A 21,268-nucleotide genomic window follows, 5' to 3' on the forward strand; every position below is an offset into this window, starting at 1 on the left:
TCTTTCCTTTCTTCCCTTTCCTCACTTTCCTTCCTTCCCTCTTTCCTTCTTTTCCTTCCTCTTTCTTTTCCTTCCCCCCATCTTCCTTTCCCTCCCTTCCTCCCTTTCCTCCCTCTTTCCTTCCCTTCCTTTCCCATTTCCAGCTATAAGAGGACTGAGCCCCTGGAAAACTGAAATGACTAGCTCAACTTCACAATGTGCTAAATTATAATGTGAGTTTTCCAACAGGTTCCCATGAGGCAGATAAGTGAAAACATTATTAATCCTAATTGGTACATGGGGAAGGTTTAACACAGGAAAGATAAATTCTTTTCCCAAGAGCCTAAGGCAAGTCAGTAAAACAAGTGAACCTTCAAGAAAAACCCTGGAATTCTCTTCATGGACCTCCTCCCCATCCCCACCCCCAACTCTATCTTCTCATCAGTGCCTTAATTATGAAAAATCAGGGCCTTGATCTGCCGCAAACCTTCCAGGAAGTTTCCCTCCCCAAACTGAGTTTTAGTGATTTTCCACTTTATGAGAAAAGTACTGTCAAAGGTAGCAGCTATGTGGGGAAAATTTAAAAGGGACAACCAATTCTCTGGACATTGGCCTTTTGATTTCTTAATCATATGTGTTACCTCTAGGTACATTTTACCCCCTACATATCCCCATAATTGAGTATTATGACTACTTCTAATAGATGTATGTTGCACTTCAAGGCCTGTACAGCAACCCTGAGGGCTAGGTATTAATAGTATCCTCATTTTACAGATGAGGAAACTGAGGAACAGAGAGGTTAAGGTGATTTGTCCAGGGTCTCACAGCTCAGTAATTGTCTGAAGCAGGACTCAAACCTAACTCTTCCTGATTCCAAGTCCAGATGCTAACCACTGAGCCCCTGCTTCTGAGTCTGAAGTGAAAAACAAGGCCAGTGGCAAAACAAAACAAAACAAAACAAAAAAAAAACAGCCTCAGAAGAAGGACTTCTTTGTGCATAGTTTACCCATATGTTTGTATATCAACTTGAATTTCAGGCCTCGGCCACACGCAAGAAAGATGTGCTCTAGTATAAGAAGGGTAAGTAAGTAATAGACTTTGGGAGTGGGGTGGGGGGACATCCTCTGATTTCATCATGGTCAGGAACTTTTTAACTGGAAATGCTTTCCACAGATGCAGATCAGCAACCCAGGTTTCAGGCATTAAAATAAGAGGGTATCAACAGCACATGCCAGGTACCTAGGTTACCATACAGCTGCATGAAGAAGAGTTCTGTGAAAGGTGAACACTCCACCCACTGATGCAGACTGGCACCCCCTTATGACTTAGGGGCTCACTTTCATGAGTTGTGGTTGATTCTTTACTGGGTGGCCACCCAGGTGAATGAACTTAGGACACTTAGCTTGGCTGGTTCTCAAAAGACAGATCCACCTGGAGTCTGTTGCTAGACCCGGGCTTGGCAGGGTCTGCAGAAGCTTGTTGCTGCCTTTGATAAGGCTTTCCAGTAGGACTGAAAGAATCATGTAATCAGTGAAAATCACAAGGAAATTAGAATGTCATCCAGGGATGGACTGGGCCTGCATAAGGCATAAGGCACTACCAGTAAGGAAATTCCTTCTATCATATGGATCAGCACTTTCCTTACTAGTTATTATTGCCTTTGATGGTCACCTAGAACACCAATGGGAAATCACTGAGGAAAGAATGTACTTAAATGAAGACGTTATTTCTCATATCAAAATAGCCCCAGAATCACAAAGTCTAAAGAAGCTTGATAAATCAAATACTACTGATTTAATCAGAATAAAATTGAAAGAGTTTTAGTTCTGTAATAAAAATTCAAATTTGGATTAGGACAAACTTTTAAATCAGCATCCAATAAAGAAGGGAAGGGAAAGAATGGTAGTGGGACACAGGAACAGGCCCATTGGAACCTAAGGGCCATGGAAATTGACCACTGTCGAACTGGTGTAAGTTTCTTGGTTTCTCTTGGAAACATGTCATCTACCTATTTTTTCCTTCCAAAGTTAAGTCCATCAAAGTCCAATACATTCTTTCAATTTTTTTTTTGGCCTGGTTTTCTTGGTGGCAATACAACAATGACTAGCCCAGGGTGACACAGTCTATATGTGTAAGAGGCACAGCTTGAACCCAAGTCTCCAAGAGCAAGGTTAGTTCTCTATCCACCACCCCACACTGCCTCTCAAATAGAGTTAGTGTATTAATAGCAAAGGTTTATAGTAACTAAAAATGAATATCAAAAGAGAAACCAGAGAGAAAAAAATGTTCAGTGTTTTTCCATCACCATCCATCAGTTGACTAAGATAGCTTAGACAACTGGATAAATTTGATTAAATACAAAATTACATACTGTGGATTGTAATAGAACAATCTAGGAGGCAGTAACTGCTAGGCAATAAAATTGTAGATGGGAAAACTGTTCTTATTATGTGTTTGAAAAATAAAAGGAATTGGGTTTTCTCAAGGGATATTTCTCAAAGGATATTGAAGATGACCCAAGGATCAATGAACAGATGCAGGGTGGGAGTAAGGAGACGCTGACAAATGAACAATGATACTTTTATACAGAAGTGGTATTAAAAAAATGTGCATGGTCAGAAAGGGAGATTAGAGATTGTGGATAACAGACAGCCCAAAGACTACACTGGTATCCATAAAATATTATGAGAAGCAGAGGAAGTTCTCTAGTATATCAAGTAACTTATCTGTGGGGTCCCCTGTGGAAAAACATGGACAGGTGTGATAAGACCACTATATACCAGGGTTTCCTCTCATAATATGGATTAAGTTATTTTTTTTTTTTTTTTTTTTTTTTTCTGAAAGGTAGCAACACTAACTTGATTAGCCTGTGGTCCAAGGCTCAAATTTTTGAAACTTCCTGGTAGCCTCTGGCCATATTGGTGGCTTCCTGGTCCCATAAGGGCATAAAAAGACTCACCTAAGAGGAGTCAGGTTCCTTCAAAGATGGTGGATGTCCTAAGACCTTATGAGTCATCATACCTTGCCATGCTGACCAGATGTATACTCATATAGAAATGAGGGGAGCTCTTCATATACCCAAGATAAGTGCTGGAGTATCCTTGTGGAGTACCTTTCCTATGCTATGGCTAAGTAAACCTCTTGCTAACTGCTCAGTGAGCTACCTTGCTTCATTTTGTTCTGATGTTGAACTTGAACCCACAAGAGTACCAGTCTAAACCAGGCCCACCCCTATTAACAAGAATCCAACAAAGTGAGAAGAAGCATGGATAATTATTGTCCGTCCTTGTGGAAAAATACACATACTGATGAGATCATAGATTTATTCATGTACCGAAATAACTTTCTGAGTTAACTTACCCAGCAGGAAAAGGGTATCATGTACAGACTACCAATCTCAATTTTTAGGCCATATTCCCCATCATAAATTAAAATTTCCCCCAAGAAAAAAGTTCCCATAGTAGCTACTGAAAAAATTAGCAACCAAGTATTAATTAATAATTAAAATTAATCAGAGTGTAAATCCTCGAGACTGGGTCTATCCAGCCCTGTCTCCCTCTTCACTACCCCTGCTACCTTCCTGGTCGAACTCGGCTTTGACAAGAACCAGAAAAGCAGAATTTCAGGGTTGGAAGAGATTTCAAAGGTCAGTGTGGATGACCCCAACTTGAACTACGATTCATCCCCCAAAGTGGCTGTTTGGTCTTTGCTTAAGGACCTCCAAGTGAAATGGGAACTCACTACCACCTGAGGAAGCCCGTCCCATTTTTGGATACTTCTAAAGGTTAAATTGAGCCTAAATTTATCTCTTTACATCTTCCTCCCACTGGATCTAGTTCTGCCCTCTGGGGACATACTGAACAAGTTTAATCTCCCTTCTAATATTGCAACAATCTTTCAAATACTTTCTAAAAAAATGTTTCTTCTCCTCTAAACTCAACATACCCAGTTCCCTCAGCTGACTTTTATATGATGTTATCTCTCAGTCCACCAGTTTTGTTGCCTTTCTCTGACCACCTTATCAAGATAGCATCCAGAACTGAATACAATACTCTAAATGTGGTCTAATCAGAGTAGAGAACAAAGGAACCAGGAGCCCCTTCCTTCCTCCTCCCCACCCCTGGTCCTGAATATTGTATTTCTCTTAACTCAGCATATAATCACATATGCTTTTATTTTTTTATATTTTTATATTTTTCCTGTCATGCTGTTGGATCATTTGGAGTTTGAAGACCACTAAAACCCCACAGACCTTTTTTTCAGATGTATTGCTTCAAATCAAGTCATAGTTTCTTTCTTTTTTTTTTTTTTTTTAAAGCAATCGGGGTTAAGTAACTTGCCCAAGGTTACATGGCCAGTTATTTCTGGGTGTGGTGCTGAGTGTCTGAGCCCAGGATTCGATCTTCACGTCATCCCAACACTGGAGCCGGTGCTCTTACTCGCTGAGCCACCTGGCCGCCCCCAAGTCATAGTTTCTTTATTTTGATTTTTTTTTTGGAGGGAGAAGCCAGCACAATTAGGGTTAAGTGACTTGCCCAAGGTCACACAGCTAATGTTAAGTGTGTCTGAGGTCGCATTTGAACTCAGGTCCTCCTAAATCCAGGGCCAGTGCTCTATTCACTGTGCCACCTAGCCGCCCCCATTTTGATTTTTTTAACCTAAGTATAAGACTTTATATCTTTCCCCATCAAATTTCATTTTATGAGATTTGTCCTCATTGTTCTAGTTTTTCAAGATCTTTTTGAATCTCCATTCCATAACCTGTGTTTGCTTTCTTTCCCATCTGAATGTCATGCCATCTATCTATTCATCTAAGTTGTAAATTTTAAAAAAATATATTAAATAGGGCACATACACATAGTACTTGAGGATTTGGAATCATTGAGGTACTTCATTAAGAGACATCTTTCCAAGTTATCGTGGCCTCTTTGCAAAGTCTATGTGCCTTCTCTGTACCCATTGGAATGATTTGGGATTGTACCTCCGATCTCAGCTTACCTCTGCCTCTTGTACCATGGCTCCCATTCAGTGATGTCTCAGAGAAATTTCAATCTGATTTTAGGTTTGATCCTTGGCTAAACAAAAACTAATAATGCTTAACAAATGCTTGTTGTATTTAATAAGATAATTTTCTCCCTAGCCTTGGATGGCAACCCTTCCAAACTGCACGCCTGCTCTTACCTTGGTTAGAATTTCCCCAACCCCCTTCTCATATTGCTCCCTTGGGTCTCTTATGAATTTTGTTAGCATTAATCAATTCTCCCCTACCCCCCATAGTCAATGATGTACAGCTGATACATCCCCATTAAGCCACTATAATGTTTAATAGAAAGGAAAGGAGAGTGAACAGCTGTCTACCCTTAAAGGGCATGACTTTCTTTTTCCACCTGTTACTCCCCCCTACCCTTTATGGGGATATAGCTTTCTTTACTCTCACCTTAAAGCTTACAATTTTTCATTTCTGAATTCATTGCAAGGCTTGTAATAATTTAATACCAAATTCTTTACTCCAGCTTTGCCTAGCTATTCTAAATTAGCTCCAAAGCCCCAGGTTCACTCAGAACCAAACATTTTGTCTCTCTAAATTAAGGAACATTCTCTTATTATCTATTTGTAAGCATTAAATAAAATGTATACTTTGCATTTCTATTGACCAATAAGGTTTTATGATAGGCAAATATAGTAAAACCTCAATGGAAAGGGACTGCCAGCCAAGAAGAGACATACCTGCTTAACCAGAAAAGAGACAAGTAGTTTTGCTAGAAGATGGGGGTGGGATTAGTCAGTTCCAACCCTCCAGCTCTGGTTCTTCCCCTGTTATTTCTCAACAGCAGCTTCTGATCACATCTCACAGGTGATCTCTGCTTGCAATGATCTCCTCCCTTTTCCATTTTGCCTGCCTTCTTTACTTCTTTCTTCTCTTTGTCCTCTTGGCTTCCATGTTCTTCCACCCCCAGCTCTCTTTACCAAAGTGTGAGTTTATGTGCATGTGTGTATTGTATGTGTGTGTATGTGTGTGTGTTGTGTGTGTGTATGGAGGGGGGTGAGTTTGGGAGTCTAAGTACTATCCACCCAGTGGTTCAACCCCTTGCCCAACTATCTCCTCTTCAAAGGCAGGTTACAAATACAAACTGTTAGAAACACTTGAAAGTAATGTCACATATTTTTGAAGAGTAGTATTCCACAGGAACAGCTGTTGACCTTTCACTAAACAGGTAGATGGAACCAGATAGCTCCAGAGGAGAGAGACTGAGGCTGGTTGGTGACTTTGCACAACCTGCCCTCACTTAAATCCAATTCACTTGAAAGTCATGGCATCACCTTCCTAATGTCATGGTCCTCTTCAAGAATGAAGGGTAAACAATAATAACAAGGTGATATGATATTTAGGGTTAATGCAAATTATCCTTTAGTAAAATTGTCTTTTACTAAATAGATAGGTGATATTATTCTTTTGGCAGAACAAAAAGGAAAACTTGGAACCTATATATAAAAATGAAGAAAAGGGGGGAAACCTGCCATTTAAGAAGAATAATTGAAAGGAGAAGAGTGAGGATTAGTTTATTAATTGAGATCAGAGTTGCCAACCACAATTCATCTGGAAAGAAAACCTGTGCCAAAGAGAAATACAAAAAACTTATAACACTAGTCAACAGATGGGAAAGGGAGAAAGGAGAAAAGTTAGACTGTCCTGGGAAAATGCTTAGAGACAGGTATAATAATTATTCTTGATTGGGACAAGTAGCAATACCACTAATATGTGTAATGGGAATGTAAATTTTTAAGATCTTCCCTGCCCCTAGGCTAAAGTGCACCTGCAGCCTGGGGTGGGAGGCTTGTTTTTCAGTAGATACTTCTTGATTGGCCAGTGAGTCAATAAGGTTGTTACATTCTCTGAGCCAGAAGAAGGCTATATAAGCCCTGATGTGTAGCTTTGTTTTGGGGCTCACTTTGAGAAGTGTTCTGTGATTTGATCTGGATTCTGGGAAGCCGTTGTTGAGAGCTTTGAAAAACCCAGAAGTTGAAACCCAGATGTTGATTGGGTATGGATGTAATGGTTGGACAGTTTGAAAACCGTCTACTTGATCTGTTTCTCTGTCTTGATAATCCTGTCTGTATATTCTGAAGTTCGGGGTGCTGACCTTTTTCCCCTGAACTAGGTAAACGATACATATTTGACTGATTAAAGTAAGCTTGTTAACCCATTTTGAGTTGCTTTCCTTTATCAAAGCAGATCTAAGAATCTGAGTGAGCAGCCACCCTGGGGACACTGGGGTGCTTGCCGATACAATATGCTAATGAAAGATTAGGGGGCCCACCAGGTAAAGAGGAAAAAAACAACAGGAAACCAAATCCTGGGTAAACATAATAACCAAACTTGACCCAAGAGAAGAATTGAAAAAACAAAGCACTTTCCCTTCCATGAGGGAACTATTGGTGTGGGATATTGCATATTTTTGCTATTGTTCTCACCCTTTTAAAGGACCTTTGTTACCAGTGATAGCTCCTTGTGGAGGGGTAGAGAGATAACATGTGCAGAAAAAAAAAATTTGACACAACAACAAAAAATATAAAAAAAAAATTTTAGTTAAAAAAAGACTAGATTGTGGACGAATCCACAAAATCAATTTTTCTGAAGGACCATGTAAGTATTATGGATTCAGAAGCACAGAAATAGATTTATAAGAGAATCAGGCATTTAAAAAATAGCATTGTAGAAGCAAATATTTGATTTGGAGAACTGTAATAACTTCCATGATAATAAACTCTTATTGTTTATAAATCAGGTTAATATGTTGGCTCAAGTAACTGTCAATATATTCACTAATTTATAGACATGTAGTTAGATAAATAACATTAAAAATTGCTTTTCTCCACATTTGTTGGTCAGGCCAATACTTTTCGAACCAAAATATTGGGTTCAAGTAATCAGGTATCTTCTCACAAATTCCATTTGAAAAAGTTAACAGTAAAACATATAATTTCAGAGAATTGTCAGAAAAATGGAAAACTTTAATTTTAGATTTTAAAAAAATGTACAAGTCCATGATAAGAGAGACTTAGTTTAACAGCAATTCCTGTGAGTTTGGGTTGATTGGTTTAATAATCCTTAGTAGGAGTCAGTTGCTAAAAAAAAAAATTCATGCTAGTTGAGGTTGTATGAATAGAATTATCACACATCCAGATGAAAGGATGCAATGGTCTCACCATGCACTGTCAAGGACAGACTACATCTGGGCCATTCTGCCCAGTTTTTGACTGCTTGTGCTTCACCTCCACACCCATTCAAATGTTTCCTGCAGAACTGTGAAAAGGCTTATGTAAAATTGGACAAAGAATGGGAACTATTTCTAAACTGACAATTTGTTGTTCCTCTGGTTTATGAATTAAAGAATTGTTCCAGGGGAAGTTAAAATCCTTATTCTTCCAAGGCAATATGACTTGACTAAAATATTGCCAATCCAGCTTCTTTGCAATTGAATAGCTCACATTTATACTGAATCAAGATGTGATGTTTTCAAGAGCGCTGAGATTTTATTAATTAACCTTTAATGAATGGCATGATATGCATGAAAAGCAGAGTAATACTTTTAGAAATTGGATGAATTGATATGTCTCTCTTTCAAAATTGGAAATCTCTTTCTATCTAAAACAAATACTTTTAAAATTATTTTTCTTTGCCTTTCTTCTGTAAAGAAAGTAATTTGTCTTTATTTTAGCTCAGTCTTCTTTAAGGCAACTCTATGCTTACTGTCTCTCTTCCCTTTCCCCTCAATCCTCAATCCCCTCTCTCTTGTCAGCCCTTCCTGAACTTTTGGATTTACTTTATTTATTAATTCCTTTTTCTTTCTTCCTTTTATCTATTCTAATTCTTCTCTTTTTTTCCACTCAGTATACTAAAATTCCCTCTCCTCTCAATTTTTGTTTTTGAATTTCATTTTTATGACTTATTCTTCAAAAAAGGATTTATTTCCCTTATCTTTGACATTATTTCTTTTTTCCTTTCTATTCTAGACTTTAATTCTTTGATTTGTGGTCCTTATAACTTATTCCTTCTATATTTCTCATTGAATTAAAGCTTCTAAGTTCCTATTTTGAGTTCCCTCTTCTAAATATTTCTAGTAGGTCCTGCCCTCCGACCTTCTTTTCCACATGTTCCTCACTTTTTTTTAAAAAGGCAACTGGGGTTAAGTTACTTGCTTAGTGTCACACAGCTAGTAAGTGTCTTAGGTCACATTTGAACTAAGGTGCTGACTGCAATGCTCTATCTACTGCACTGCCTAGCTGCTCCTGCCGAACTCTTAAAATACCAATTCCTGCAGGTGATAGAGGATAGAAGTATTGCTCTATAGTGGAAATTTTCCTGTGTCCCTCATTATGCAGTTCTTTACTACCCTCCAGCATAACCTCTATCTGACTTCAGCTTTCTCTCTTGTCTCATTCCGTAGTTTTGAAAAGAAATCTCTAAATAGTCTTTCATTTGTTATTTTATTGTACTTTTGTTGTTAACACCATAGATGTCTTTCTCTTTTTAGTTTGTGTGTGTGTGGGGGGGGGATTTATTTCTTTATCTGTGCCTTTTAAAATTGCTGTTATTTGTTTACCATTCTTGAATTTCTGATATCTGGTGTGTTTACAAAGCAAAATTTTTTTAGTTCTGGTTTTCTTTGTGGGAATGTTTCAAATACATCTTTTATATTGAATGTCCATCTTTTGTGGTTAGGTTCAAGTTTGGAGGGAATGTCACTTTGTGTCCCTTTGCTCTTCAGGATATACTGAGGTTTTCGCTGAGTGCAGAATAGTCTTAGATTATTCAAATATTTCCTTTATATTTGAAATTATTTTTTCTGTTCTCTTGCAGAATTTGTTTTTCTTTTGGGGGTGGTCGAATTTCTTTTTTCTGAACGCAATCTATGGATTATTTTGATTGGTACTTTGTTTTCTGTTTTCAGAAGAACGATTTTCTTGTATTATTTATTGCATTATGTTATTCAGGTTTTTTGTGACTTGTCATGTTCTTCTCTATGCATCCTGTATTTGAGATGCCTATTTCCTCCTTCCTTCCTTCCTTCCTTCCTTCCTTCCTTCCTTCCTTCCTTCCTTCCTTCCTTCCTTCCTTTCTTCCTTTCTCTCTTTCTCTCTCTCTTTCTCTCTCTCTCTCTCTCTTTCTTTCTTTCTTTCTTTCTTTCTTTCTTTCTTTCTTTCTTTCTTTCTTTCTTTCTTTCTTTCTTTCTTTCTTTCTTTCTTTCTTTCTTTCTTTCTTTCTTTCTTTCTTTCTCTTCTTTCCTGTGTATTTTCAGTACCTATTACTTGTTCTCTCTTTTGTTTCTCTCTTTATAGAGGGCTCAGAATTTCCAGTCAGCTCTTCATTTCCCACTACCTTGGTTTTAAATCCTTGAGCTTTCTGTGCTCTCTGGCACTCCTCCCAACTTTCTTTCCTATATTGTTTTCACTGTCCTCTCCTGCTCCTTCCCCATTAGGTTGTTAGCTTTCTGAGGGCAGGAACTATTCTTCCTTTTTTATGTGTATCCCCAATGCTTAACCTTGTTCCTGGCAAATGTTTATTGACTGTTGAATCTACCACTGTGGTTTCAAGTTTTTCTCTTTTGCCAATTACTTCTACTGCTCAGGTCAGAATTCTGCTGTTATGATTCTTATTTTTCTCTTAAACCATTTTGGTTTATCCTGCGGTGGCTTCATGTTCTCTTGAGATTGCACAAGGTCCTTTACCTGCTTCATTAGGTTGCCATCCTCAGTTCTCTGGCTAAGTATTGTTGCCAAGAGCACAGCCATGCTGCGTCCCCAGAAAGAGCTTCTGCCTTTGCAGAGGCAGAGAGAGCTGGTCAGAGTTGGGTTCTGTTGTAAACCTACATGTATGCTTATGCCGCCCTGCCTGAGTGTGGTAAATGACAGGGGAAAGGAGTGCAGAGCGCCGGGATTAGGCTTTTCTGATGTTAAGTTTTATTTTGGAGAGGACTGATAGGTTGTGATGATCAGAGAAAGTGACTAGCTCTCCATCTTGTTGTTCACATGATCCCAAATTCACCACCCCCTCCAAATGAATAGTAGAATTTAACATGCCATGTATTGGTAATGTCTCAGATGTTTGGTAAATCAGTTTGATATAATCATAGGATTTTAGCTAGAAAGGACCTTATAGTTCACTAAGCCCAATTTACCACCTTTCTACTGGGATAAAGTGGAGTGGCATGGGGAAAGAATTATAGAGTCAGAGGGTGTGGGTTTAAATTCTGCTTCTGAGGCTTATTATCTGAATGACTTCAGATAAGTCACCTAAGCTCTCTGGGTCTCAGTTTCCTTATTTATAAAAGGAAGAGATTGGATTAGATGTCCTTTGAGGTCCCTTCTAGATCTGTGATTCTATGAATTCATTATATAAGAATCTCTAAAAAATGGTCAATTACCTCAAACATTTGTAGGACTAGGGACCATATGTTTAATGGCCCCATTCTATCATCAGAATGTAATAAAATACTTGAAGTAAGCCAAAATCTGCCTTCTTATGAATTCTATCCATTGATCTGTTCTCTCGAGTAACCTAGACTAAGTCCTGTCAATTCCCCCTTCATAACATCTCTTATAATATGCCCTCTTCTCTTCTCTGACATTGCCACCCCTCTGATGAAGGATCTCGCTATCTCCTGTTTGGCCTATTGCAATAACTTGTCTGCTCTCCCTGACTCAAGTCTCCCCACTCCAATGGATCCTCCCTACTCAACTATTAGAGTGAGCTTCCTAAAATGTGTGTCTGACCCTATCATCTCCATTTCCCACCACCACTACATTCAATACACTCCTGTGACTCCCTATTACTTTCAGGATCTAATATCAAATCCTCTATCTGGCTTTTAAAGCTAAATGGTTTGTTCCCTACTGCCTTTCCAATCTTCTATATAACCTACAATAAAAAGAAGCTGGCCTCCTTTTTGTCCTGTGTATATAACACTCCGCCACCCCACTCTATACGTTTTCATCGGTTGTCCCCCATGCCAGGAATTCTGTCCTTCCGCATCTCCGTCTCCTGGCCTTCTTGGCTTTCTTCAAGTCTCATGTAAAAGCCTACCTTGCGCAAGACGCTTTTCCTGACCCCCCTCAACGCTCTAGTGCCTTCTTTCTCTGAGATCGCCTCCTATTTATCTTGCATGTGTCTTGTACGTCGTCGTCTGTGTGGTGTCCCTACCATTAGACTGTGAGCTTCTTGAGAGCTGGGACCCTTTTTGCCTTTCTTGGTATACTAGCACAACACAGTACCTGGTACACAGTAGGCACTTAAGGCTTGTTGACTTGATTCAACTGAGTCTCTGGGCCTAGAGTCAGGAAGATCTGAGCTCAAATCATGCCTCAGATACTGTGCGACCCTGAACTGGATGGGTGCTTACCCTTTGTTTGCCTCAGTTTCCTCCTCTGTAAAATGTAGATAATAATTGCAATCTCCTAGGGTTGTTCTGAGGATAAAATGAGATAAGAATTGTGTATTTCTTAGCAAATTGCCTGGCACATAGTAACATATATATATAGATATATAATATATATATACACATATATATGTATATACACACATATTATATATACTAGCTATTATTATTATTCAAAGTTTGTTTTTACATATCCTCTAAGTCTTTACAGGCAAAACATCCTCCATACCTTTACCTGTTTTTCACATGGCATGGTTTTCCAGACCCTTCACAATTCTGATTAACCTCCTTTTCATGTACTTCAGTTTTCATGAACCCTCTTCAAAAATGCTGTTCCCAGACACAAATACCATGCTCTAGACATGAACTGACCAGCATAGAATACAGCTGAACTTTTACAAACTTTGATCCCAGCACAATACTTCAGTTAATCCAGTTTAAGATTAAATTAGCATTTTTAGTAGCTACATCATACTACCAGTACTTTTTGAGCTTGTTTAACATAGATCATTTCAACTCTATGATATTAAGAGAAATTGTCAGTTGTGAAAAAATGTTTTTGACTGTGTTATAAGTATATATGACCATGAAGAAAATAGACAAGTGTGGGAAGACTTCTATGAACTGAATATATAAAGTTAAGTAAGCAGAACCAGGAAAAGAATATACATCAAAGGTGTAAGACACATGGCTGCTTCAGCCTACAATATTCTGGAGTAGGGTTGGAAGCAGATTTAAATGTAATTGGGAAATATTTAACCAAATAAAAATACCATAGAACATAGTTAATGTTAATATGTGATTTTCTAAGTCAACATATGCCCACAGGGATCCATATGTATATAGTTTAGTAGTTCCTGCTTGTATCTGAGTTTGACACCACCAATAAACTCAATGACTCAATGTAAACAGAGAGAATAAAATCAACAATGAAAATTGAAAATGAATACTGTGTAATTATAATGACCAAACTTGACCTCATAGAAGAGATATGAGAATGTACTTCCTTCCCATCTTTGTAGTAGTAACAAGGTTGGACTATGGAGGAGGAACACAGCTTATAATATTAAAGTTGACTAATATGTGGGTCAGTTTTGCTAAATTGCTTTTCATTCCCTTTTCTTTTTTGTTCTTTGTTATAAGGGATGATTCTTTGTAAGGGGGCGGGGAGAGATTTAATCATCTGAAAAGGAATTTAAACCCAAGTCTTTGTGACTCTAAGGTGGTTTAGGGAACCATTCCCCAGGGAAAAGGAATGAATGCCAGTTGATGGGAGGGATGCCAAACTTTGGAGACCAGTGAGCAGTTGACCAGATAAGTGACAGGCACCATCTGTTGGAGAAGAGCTGAATTTCAGCCATCGATAACAACTGAATAGCAACATCAGTGATAAGATTAGTATCAATTAATATCACCTGCCCAGAGAATAGAACTAGATATGACACAAATCTCTGTTTCTATTAATTTTTTTTATTCTGGAAAACTTTATTTTTATTGTAGGTGGAATGGGGACACAGCAAGTTAGATGATTCCAATTTTGTTGGCAACATCTAAAGCATCATAGTCTGGAGCAAGACGGACATAGGCCTTCTTCTCTCCATCGGGCCGGATCAGTGTGTTGACCTTGGCCACATCGATGTCATACAGCTTTTTTACCGCCTGCTTGATCTGATGCTTGTTGGCCTTGACGTCCACAATGAAGACCAGGGTGTTGTTGTCCTCAATCTTCTTCATAGCAGACTTGGTGGTCAAGGGAAACTTAATGATGGCATAGTGATCGAGCTTGTTTCTGCGAGGGGCGCTCTTCCGATGGTATTTGGGCTGCCTTCGAAGTCTCAGTGTCTTGGGTCGCCAGAAGGTGGGGGATGTTCGGATCTTCTTCTTTTTGTGGCTATGGACACCCTTCAGCACTGCCTTCTTGGCCTTCAAGGCCTTGGACTTGGCTTCTGTCTTGGGGGGGACAACAGCTTCCTTCTTCGCCTTTGGCACCATGTTGGGGGAAAGGTGTTTCTATTAATTTGCAAATAAAATTGTTCATATGTCAAGTGTGATGTAAGATCTTTGAGGGAGAGGACTTTAACTTTGTTCTTCATATTCCTAGCATCTCGTACAATACCTGACACATAGTGAGCAGGAACGTAGCAGATCCTTATTGAATTGAATTATACAGCCCATGTGCTTGTATGTAGAGCTGGTAGCTACCCTCAAGTGGCACCAAATAATGACATTCTAAGACACTCAAGGAGCAGACAGTAAGCCAGGGAAGTGAGTCTTGCCTCCCAATGCCTACTGAGGTACTCTGTGTCAAAAAAGATCTTCTAACATGAGAGTAGCAGGCACACACAATTGAACTTTGTCATTGTTTTCTTATTCCTTAGTATGGGCCTGGGTGGGGTAGAGAATAAAAGAAAAGTACAACTACTGCTTTATTCTGCAACAAATTAAAAGCTTTAGAGCGGTTTTGCTGAACCGTTTTAAAGAAATCTTTCTTACAAGTGAAGGCATTCAAGGGAGGAGGTATTCAGAAATGCATGTAATATAAAAGCAAAAGTCATCAAAAACAACTTTAAAAAAGAGAAATAAGGCTGCATGGAGTAACTTCCCCTTATATACTTGGATATTAGTCTTATTAACATTATAACATTTGATCCAACTGGAAAACCAGTGCTTCACATGATGGGTAGTTAGATTGAATAGATCTGATTCCAAGAGGTGGAAGCCACCATGTCCTTTATAGTTGGATTCAGTCCAAGCTCTAAATAGTAACTATAGGGAAATAGCATAAGGCAGCTTTTCCAAAGGCATTTTCCTAGACCAGTCCTTGATGGACAATAAAATTCCTCCTTGGGTCAGTGATATTCTCATGGAGATGTCCATGCCTAAGGTCCCAGTTAATGAATGAGGCTTGCTTACCTCCATCCATCTTGAAGGAAGCCATCTTGTTGAGTAAACGAATGTATTTCCTAGGGTATAAATTTATACTCAAGGAGAAAGTATTGACTTACAGGTGAATAAATATAGTGGAAGGCTCATCTGTTTTCTTGCATTGAAAAGTTGTAACTCTTAACCCAAAGATTCCGTTCCTAGACTTATGCATTAAGGAGGCCAGTGACAAAAAGAAAAGTCCTATATACACCAAAATATTTATAGTGTCACTTTTTGTCATAAAAACAGAATTATAAACAAAATATGTGCCCATAACTTGGGATATGGCTAGTTTTAGTATGTGAGTGTAAAGAATATAATATCATTGTTCTGTAAGAAATAATGCACTTAGCACAGTACTTGTAAATAGTAGGCATTTAATTAATATTTATTGACTGACCAACTAAAGATAAATAAAGAGAAGCATGGGAAGATTTATGTGAGCTGATGAAAAATGGAATAAGAAGACTCAGGAAAACAATAAACAAAATGACCACAATAGTAACATACGGAAACAACAACATGACTGAAGTTGAATGCTAAAGAAAAAATTCCCCACCTAGCAAAAATGAACAAGTTACAGATCCAATGACCCACCCTCACTTCCAAACTTCTCCTATATTAGCAAGAGGAAGCCAGGATTCTGTCCTTCTCTCTAAATAACTGCTCTAATTAGTGGGTCTTTCCGTCTTTCTTTGAAGTTCACACAAAAAAATTATTAGTAATCCAAGGAAAACCACCAAGACATAGAAGTTGGTACAGGTCAAAAAAGAAGGTGTCTTCATACATAATACACTCTGTTCTCCCATGAAATGATGGAATGAGTTTTTGTACACAGTGTATTAGTTAAAACCCACATGACTAGTGATGTCCAAGGCTTGTGGTTACAATGATGTGCTTAAAAGTATAGAATATGTCCATAAAATAGAACAAATTCTACTTGAAAAAAAGGACAGGTTGTGTCTAGCATAGAAACTACTGCTAAATAAGAAATCTAATTATATACTTCTCAGAATCTCCCACAGTTTCCTTCAGTAGAGAACTCTTTAAGATCAACTAAGTGAGCTCTTTCCTCATCATTCTCATCCATGTCTGGCTGCCTTGGTTTATTGACTAGTGATAACCTACACATTAGAGGCTTCTATCATCATAGGGTCAACCTCAATAGCAGCAGACAGACTTCTGGGTATGTCTGACAGTGACCCTGTCATTGTGTCCCCGTCCTACTCTTCACCAGCACCTGATGAAGGGACTGGTTGTTGGTATTTCCTACCCTTAACATGCTGGAAAAGGTCATAGATGGAAAACCAGTAGGTATCCCAGAGGCCATCTAGTGTCTATTCTTGTGGCTCCTGATTTCAAGACATATGACTTCACATCTTACCTTTTTTTCTTCCCTTCATTCTTCTAGATTATCTTTTTTTATCATTATTAAATTTTATTTTTAATTTGTGGAATAAAACAAACATTTCCATAATAAAAATATGATTGCACATGAAACTATAAATCTACTACACACAAACTTTATATTTCTTTCACATATACAACAAAATTATCATATACATTTCCCCTCTCCCCCCTCCCCCACCATGGCTACCATTAGACACAAATAGTCATCTCTGTGAGTGTGTAAAATTATTCTATACACACATTTCATCATTTCACATCTTGAATTCATTTCTAGATGACCTTCTTTCAGTTTCAGTTATTGCATTAATTTGTAGGTTAGAGGCCTTGCCCAGTTCTGAATTTCTCATCAGGAAATAGCTAAGTCTTCTGATCTCCCAGAAGAACAATCTTTATTCATGATAAAGAATGTTCAGTTTTATAGTATATGCTCTTGCTTACCAACTGGTTTTATTCACTTTTTGTTATGTCATATTTGAGTATTTTCTTTAATTTCTTGCTATTTTGATTATTTTTATACTATGGAAATTGTTATTTGTTGATTATAAGTTCCTCCTCCTGGTAACTTGCAACACTTTCTCTTTTGACAAGGAAGTTTTGGTACTCGATTACTATATTTCTAGGTGAATAAAATTTTGTGTTTCCCTCCACTGACATCTAGTAGATTCCATTGTTTTTTATTCTTGCCTCCATCTTCAAAATATATGGGCAAATTTCTTAAATAATGTTAAGGATTGTCATATTAGGATCCTATTCATATTTTTCTGGGATACCATTAACTGTCAATTTTTCTCACCAAACTCTGTCCTCTAGCTCTGTTGTTTTCATTTACAGATATGTCAGGTCTTTTAGTTTTTTCATTTTCTAGTTTATTCTGTTGTTTAATTCCACACTTGCTTTTTTCATTCTGAATCACCATGCTCCCCAGAGTCCATTGGTTCATTCAAATGCTCTCCTGCCTTTTTTATGTTGCTGCTTAATTTTCTTAAATTATCAGTTACCTCATTTCTAATTTCATGGAAGTCAGTTCTTTCCTATATCTGTTATTATAATTCTGAATTGCTTTGGAATTTCTTGAGGTATGTCCATTTTCTCTCTGAGAACTGTTGTGGTAGACTTGTTCTTTCTGGATAATTCTCTTTTCTTTTTTTAGCCTATGGTATCCTCATTACATTGAAGTCTTTTTTTTTTTTTTGCTTACTCTTTTTTAGGTCTTTGTCAGTTTCCTTTTGAGATTTTTTTTGTGAAGCACCCTATCTTTTTCCTCCTATTTTTTGTTTTTGTTTCCCTTTTTTTGATGGATCTGCCATTTCTTTAATGGTCATTCAGATTGTCCGGGTTTAGTTACAACAACTTATTCTTGCTTAGATTTCTTTATGTTCCACCTCTCTTGAAACTCCCTACATTTCCTTATATACATTGTTAGCATCTCAACTCCTTTCATACACATCAATACTATCTCCACTAACTCCTGCCTCTCTCTCTCTTGTGCACAGGACTCATTATGACATTTCCCATTCTGCTCATTCTTTTCCTCTTATGAACACACTATGACTTGGTGCTGAATACCAGAAAAATTTTTATCAGCTATTCATATACTAAACTTCCTACCACACACCTATGACCTAGTTTCTCACACCATGCCTCTAACAGCAAAATCAAATGTGGGAATTAAATGGCAGCTAAGACCCGCTGTGTGTCCCTGCAGTTTTAGTCCCACAGCTGGTTCCCTTTTGCTAGCATCCTCAGACTCATTTGTAAATACGATTTTGGAGGAAAAGAAGAGAATATTACTGTATTGTTTACTTGCCAAGTCTAATGGTCTTTTTTCTGCCTTTGAAATTGGTGATCACTCTCTTCATGTTTTGTTTATTTGTTTATAATATTCATTTCTTAAAATTTTGATTCCCAAATTCCCTCCCTCCCATACCTTTCCCACTCATTGAGAAGGCAAGAAATATATCAGTTATATATGTGAAATCACACAAAACATATCTATATTAGCCATGTTGTAAAACAAAAAACCAACAATAAAAAGCAAGAAACATAAAAAAAGGAAAAATATGCTCCAATCTCTTCTCTTCTCTAGTTGTTGCTGTTTAGTAAAGATTAGGCAAGTCCCACTTTTCCTGACCCCATTTGGGGTTTTGTTGGCAGAGACACTGGAGTGGTTTGCTTTTTGCTTCTCCAGTTCATTTTACAGATGAGGAAACTGAGGGAAAGAGGGTTAAGTGACTTGTCCAGGGTCACACAACTAGTAAGTATCTGAGATCAGATTCAAACACAGGAAGATGAGTTTTCCTGACTCTAGGCTCAGCTCTCTATCCATTATGCCACATAGCTGCCCTTTCGTCTGCAACTATATTTTCCATTTCTTTGAGTCACAGAAGGAAACAGCAGACCTCTCCAGTATCTCTGCTAAGAAAACCCCAAATGGGGTCACAAAGAGTTAGACATGACTGAAAATAACTGAAAAAAGTTGCAGGTGTTGATAAATGTCTTTTCTCATAAAGAATGAAGGAAATAAGCTAAGACATTCAGAAACTTGCAGGATATTTGGGTTATGCTTTCTCCCCCTTGGATTTGTTTGAGCATTCTTTAAGAGCTATCTTGAGAAATCTGCTTTGTTCATGGTAATTATGACTTTTTTGTCCAAACATTTTGAATAGAATTCAACTGTTTCTATAGTACTTCTCTTTTATTCAGGTATGACATTAGTAATAAAAAAAATAATATCTGTGGAAATGCCCATTCTTTCTATGGTTTCTTAAATGTTACTGTCACTGATTACAGGCAATGAAAACGCTTGTCAAGTTAATAAGCATTTATGAGTTTACTAATTAGTTTACTATGTGCCAGGCACTGAACTAAGCACTAGGGACACACACACACACACACACACACACACACACACACACACACACACGGACAGGGACAGAGATAGAGACAGAGACAGAGAGACAGACAGAGACAGAGAAAGACATAGAGAGACAGAGACAGAGTTAACAGCCCCTGTTCTAGAGAAGCTCACATTCTATTGGTGGAGACATGTAAACAGCTAGCTACATAGAAGGTATGTATAGGGTCTTGGGCAAATGTCTAGGTTTGAGCCCTAAGTTACACTATGGTTTTCAAGGATTTCATTTCTTGGTTAAGGTTTACCACTCTCCTCTAGGTTACTTATCCCCCCTTCCAACTCTTTCCTCCAGAGCTTTTAATTTGTAAAATATCTCTTGCTTCATTTTTCCTGAATATCCTATTCCCATAGTGAATAGAACACTGGAGAACACCTGGAGTCAGGAATACCTGAGTTCAAATCCAGTTCCAGATTCTTAATAGCTGTTGTGACTCTGGTTAAGTCACTTAACCTCCATCTGTTTCAGTTTCCTCATTGTAAAATGAAGATAATTATAGCCCCTACCTCCCAGGATTATTGTAAGGATAAAATGAGATCATATTTGAAAAGTGCTGTAAAAATTGCTAACTATTATGCATTTAATCTTTGTGGAAAATCCATTTTGTTTCTTTTGAGTTTCTCCTCTGGGTTAGATTTTGGGGTATCTCTAGATATAAAACAGTTCTGTATAGTAGGTGGTTTCTTCTTTGATTTACTTATCTCTCTAGCTGTAGTTGTTGAAGCTGGGCTTTGTGCCAAGGCTAAGGTCTATTCTTTGCTGTGTTGGGTGGGATGGTCAGCCCTGATGATTCTTATATTTTTTTGCTTTTTTGGGGGGGAGGAGGGGAGAAGGTAGGGCAATTGGGGTTAAGTGATTTGCCCAAGGTCACATGGCATTATGTGTATATACACATATACGCATATATACACACATACATATATATCATAGTACTTAACACATATTGTATGTGTATATATATATATATCAATTAGCTAATAAGTATTTATTAAGTGCCTATTATATGTCAGGCGTGGTGCCAAGTACTATTTATAAAACATATTATATATGTATGTATATATACATATCATACACATATCATTTCCTTATAGATTTTATTTGTTATATCTTTTTTTCATGTATGTGTGTGTACCTGTGTGTGGAGAGAGAGAATATTTTCCCAATCTATTTGTTTTCTTTTAATTTTATTGATATTGCTTTTTGTTGTACAAAATATTTTTAATCTATGTATCACCATTCCATTGATTCTTGTATCTAGTGATTTCTTCTCTTTGTTAGACTGATTTTTTAAATTGTCTTCCTTGTTACATAGTTAATTTAGTGTTTAGGCTAAATGTTGCTATAATGGACTCAATGGGAAGTGGAAAAACACCATTTTCATCTGGAAATTTTCCTTTCTCCCATTAAGGCTTTCACATCTTGATGAGTGGGCAGAATAGGTTAGAAGTCATGATTAATCAGTAACAAAAAGATTTTTACACTGTATTCAGGTGGCTTGATTAAGGAATAGTATATTTCTTATAGGAAAATATATCTTCTTTTACATATAACTTGAAAACCGCAGCTGAAGGAAAACAACTGTGCCACTTTATTGAAATCTCCAGT

At 37.6% G+C, this 21,268-nt stretch overlaps 2 protein-coding genes across 3 annotated transcripts in view; one reads left to right on the plus strand and one right to left on the minus strand.

Annotated features, from left to right (window-relative positions):
* The first annotated feature begins 272 nt into the window (after nt 1–272).
* The window catches only part of BPGM (bisphosphoglycerate mutase), a 119,587-nt gene continuing 98,591 nt past the window's right edge, over nt 273–21,268 (plus strand). The window contains exon 1 of one of the 2 annotated variants that reach the window (XM_069087273.1): nt 273–285. The gene's annotated coding sequence lies outside the window, so the exon portion shown is untranslated. The remainder of the gene's footprint in view (nt 286–21,268) is intronic. The other variant, XM_069087274.1, reaches the window with a different exon arrangement.
* On the minus strand, nt 13,901–14,429 carry LOC138160463 (large ribosomal subunit protein uL23-like). The gene has a single exon (XM_069087033.1). It carries the CDS (start codon nt 14,406–14,408, stop codon nt 13,938–13,940), a length of 471 nt encoding a protein of 156 aa, XP_068943134.1. The 5' UTR covers nt 14,409–14,429; the 3' UTR covers nt 13,901–13,937.

This window comes from Petaurus breviceps, unplaced genomic scaffold (assembly GCF_028583685.1).
Source record: "Petaurus breviceps papuanus isolate PSGF00001 unplaced genomic scaffold, PetGlider_PUasm1.0 181, whole genome shotgun sequence".
Taxonomy (NCBI): Eukaryota; Metazoa; Chordata; class Mammalia; order Diprotodontia; family Petauridae; genus Petaurus; species Petaurus breviceps.

Bases quoted from the DNA above. Each gene is read 5' to 3' on its own strand.
- LOC138160463 (XM_069087033.1), bottom strand. From the start codon at position 14,408: ATGGTGCCAAAGGCGAAGAAGGAAGCTGTTGTCCCCCCCAAGACAGAA.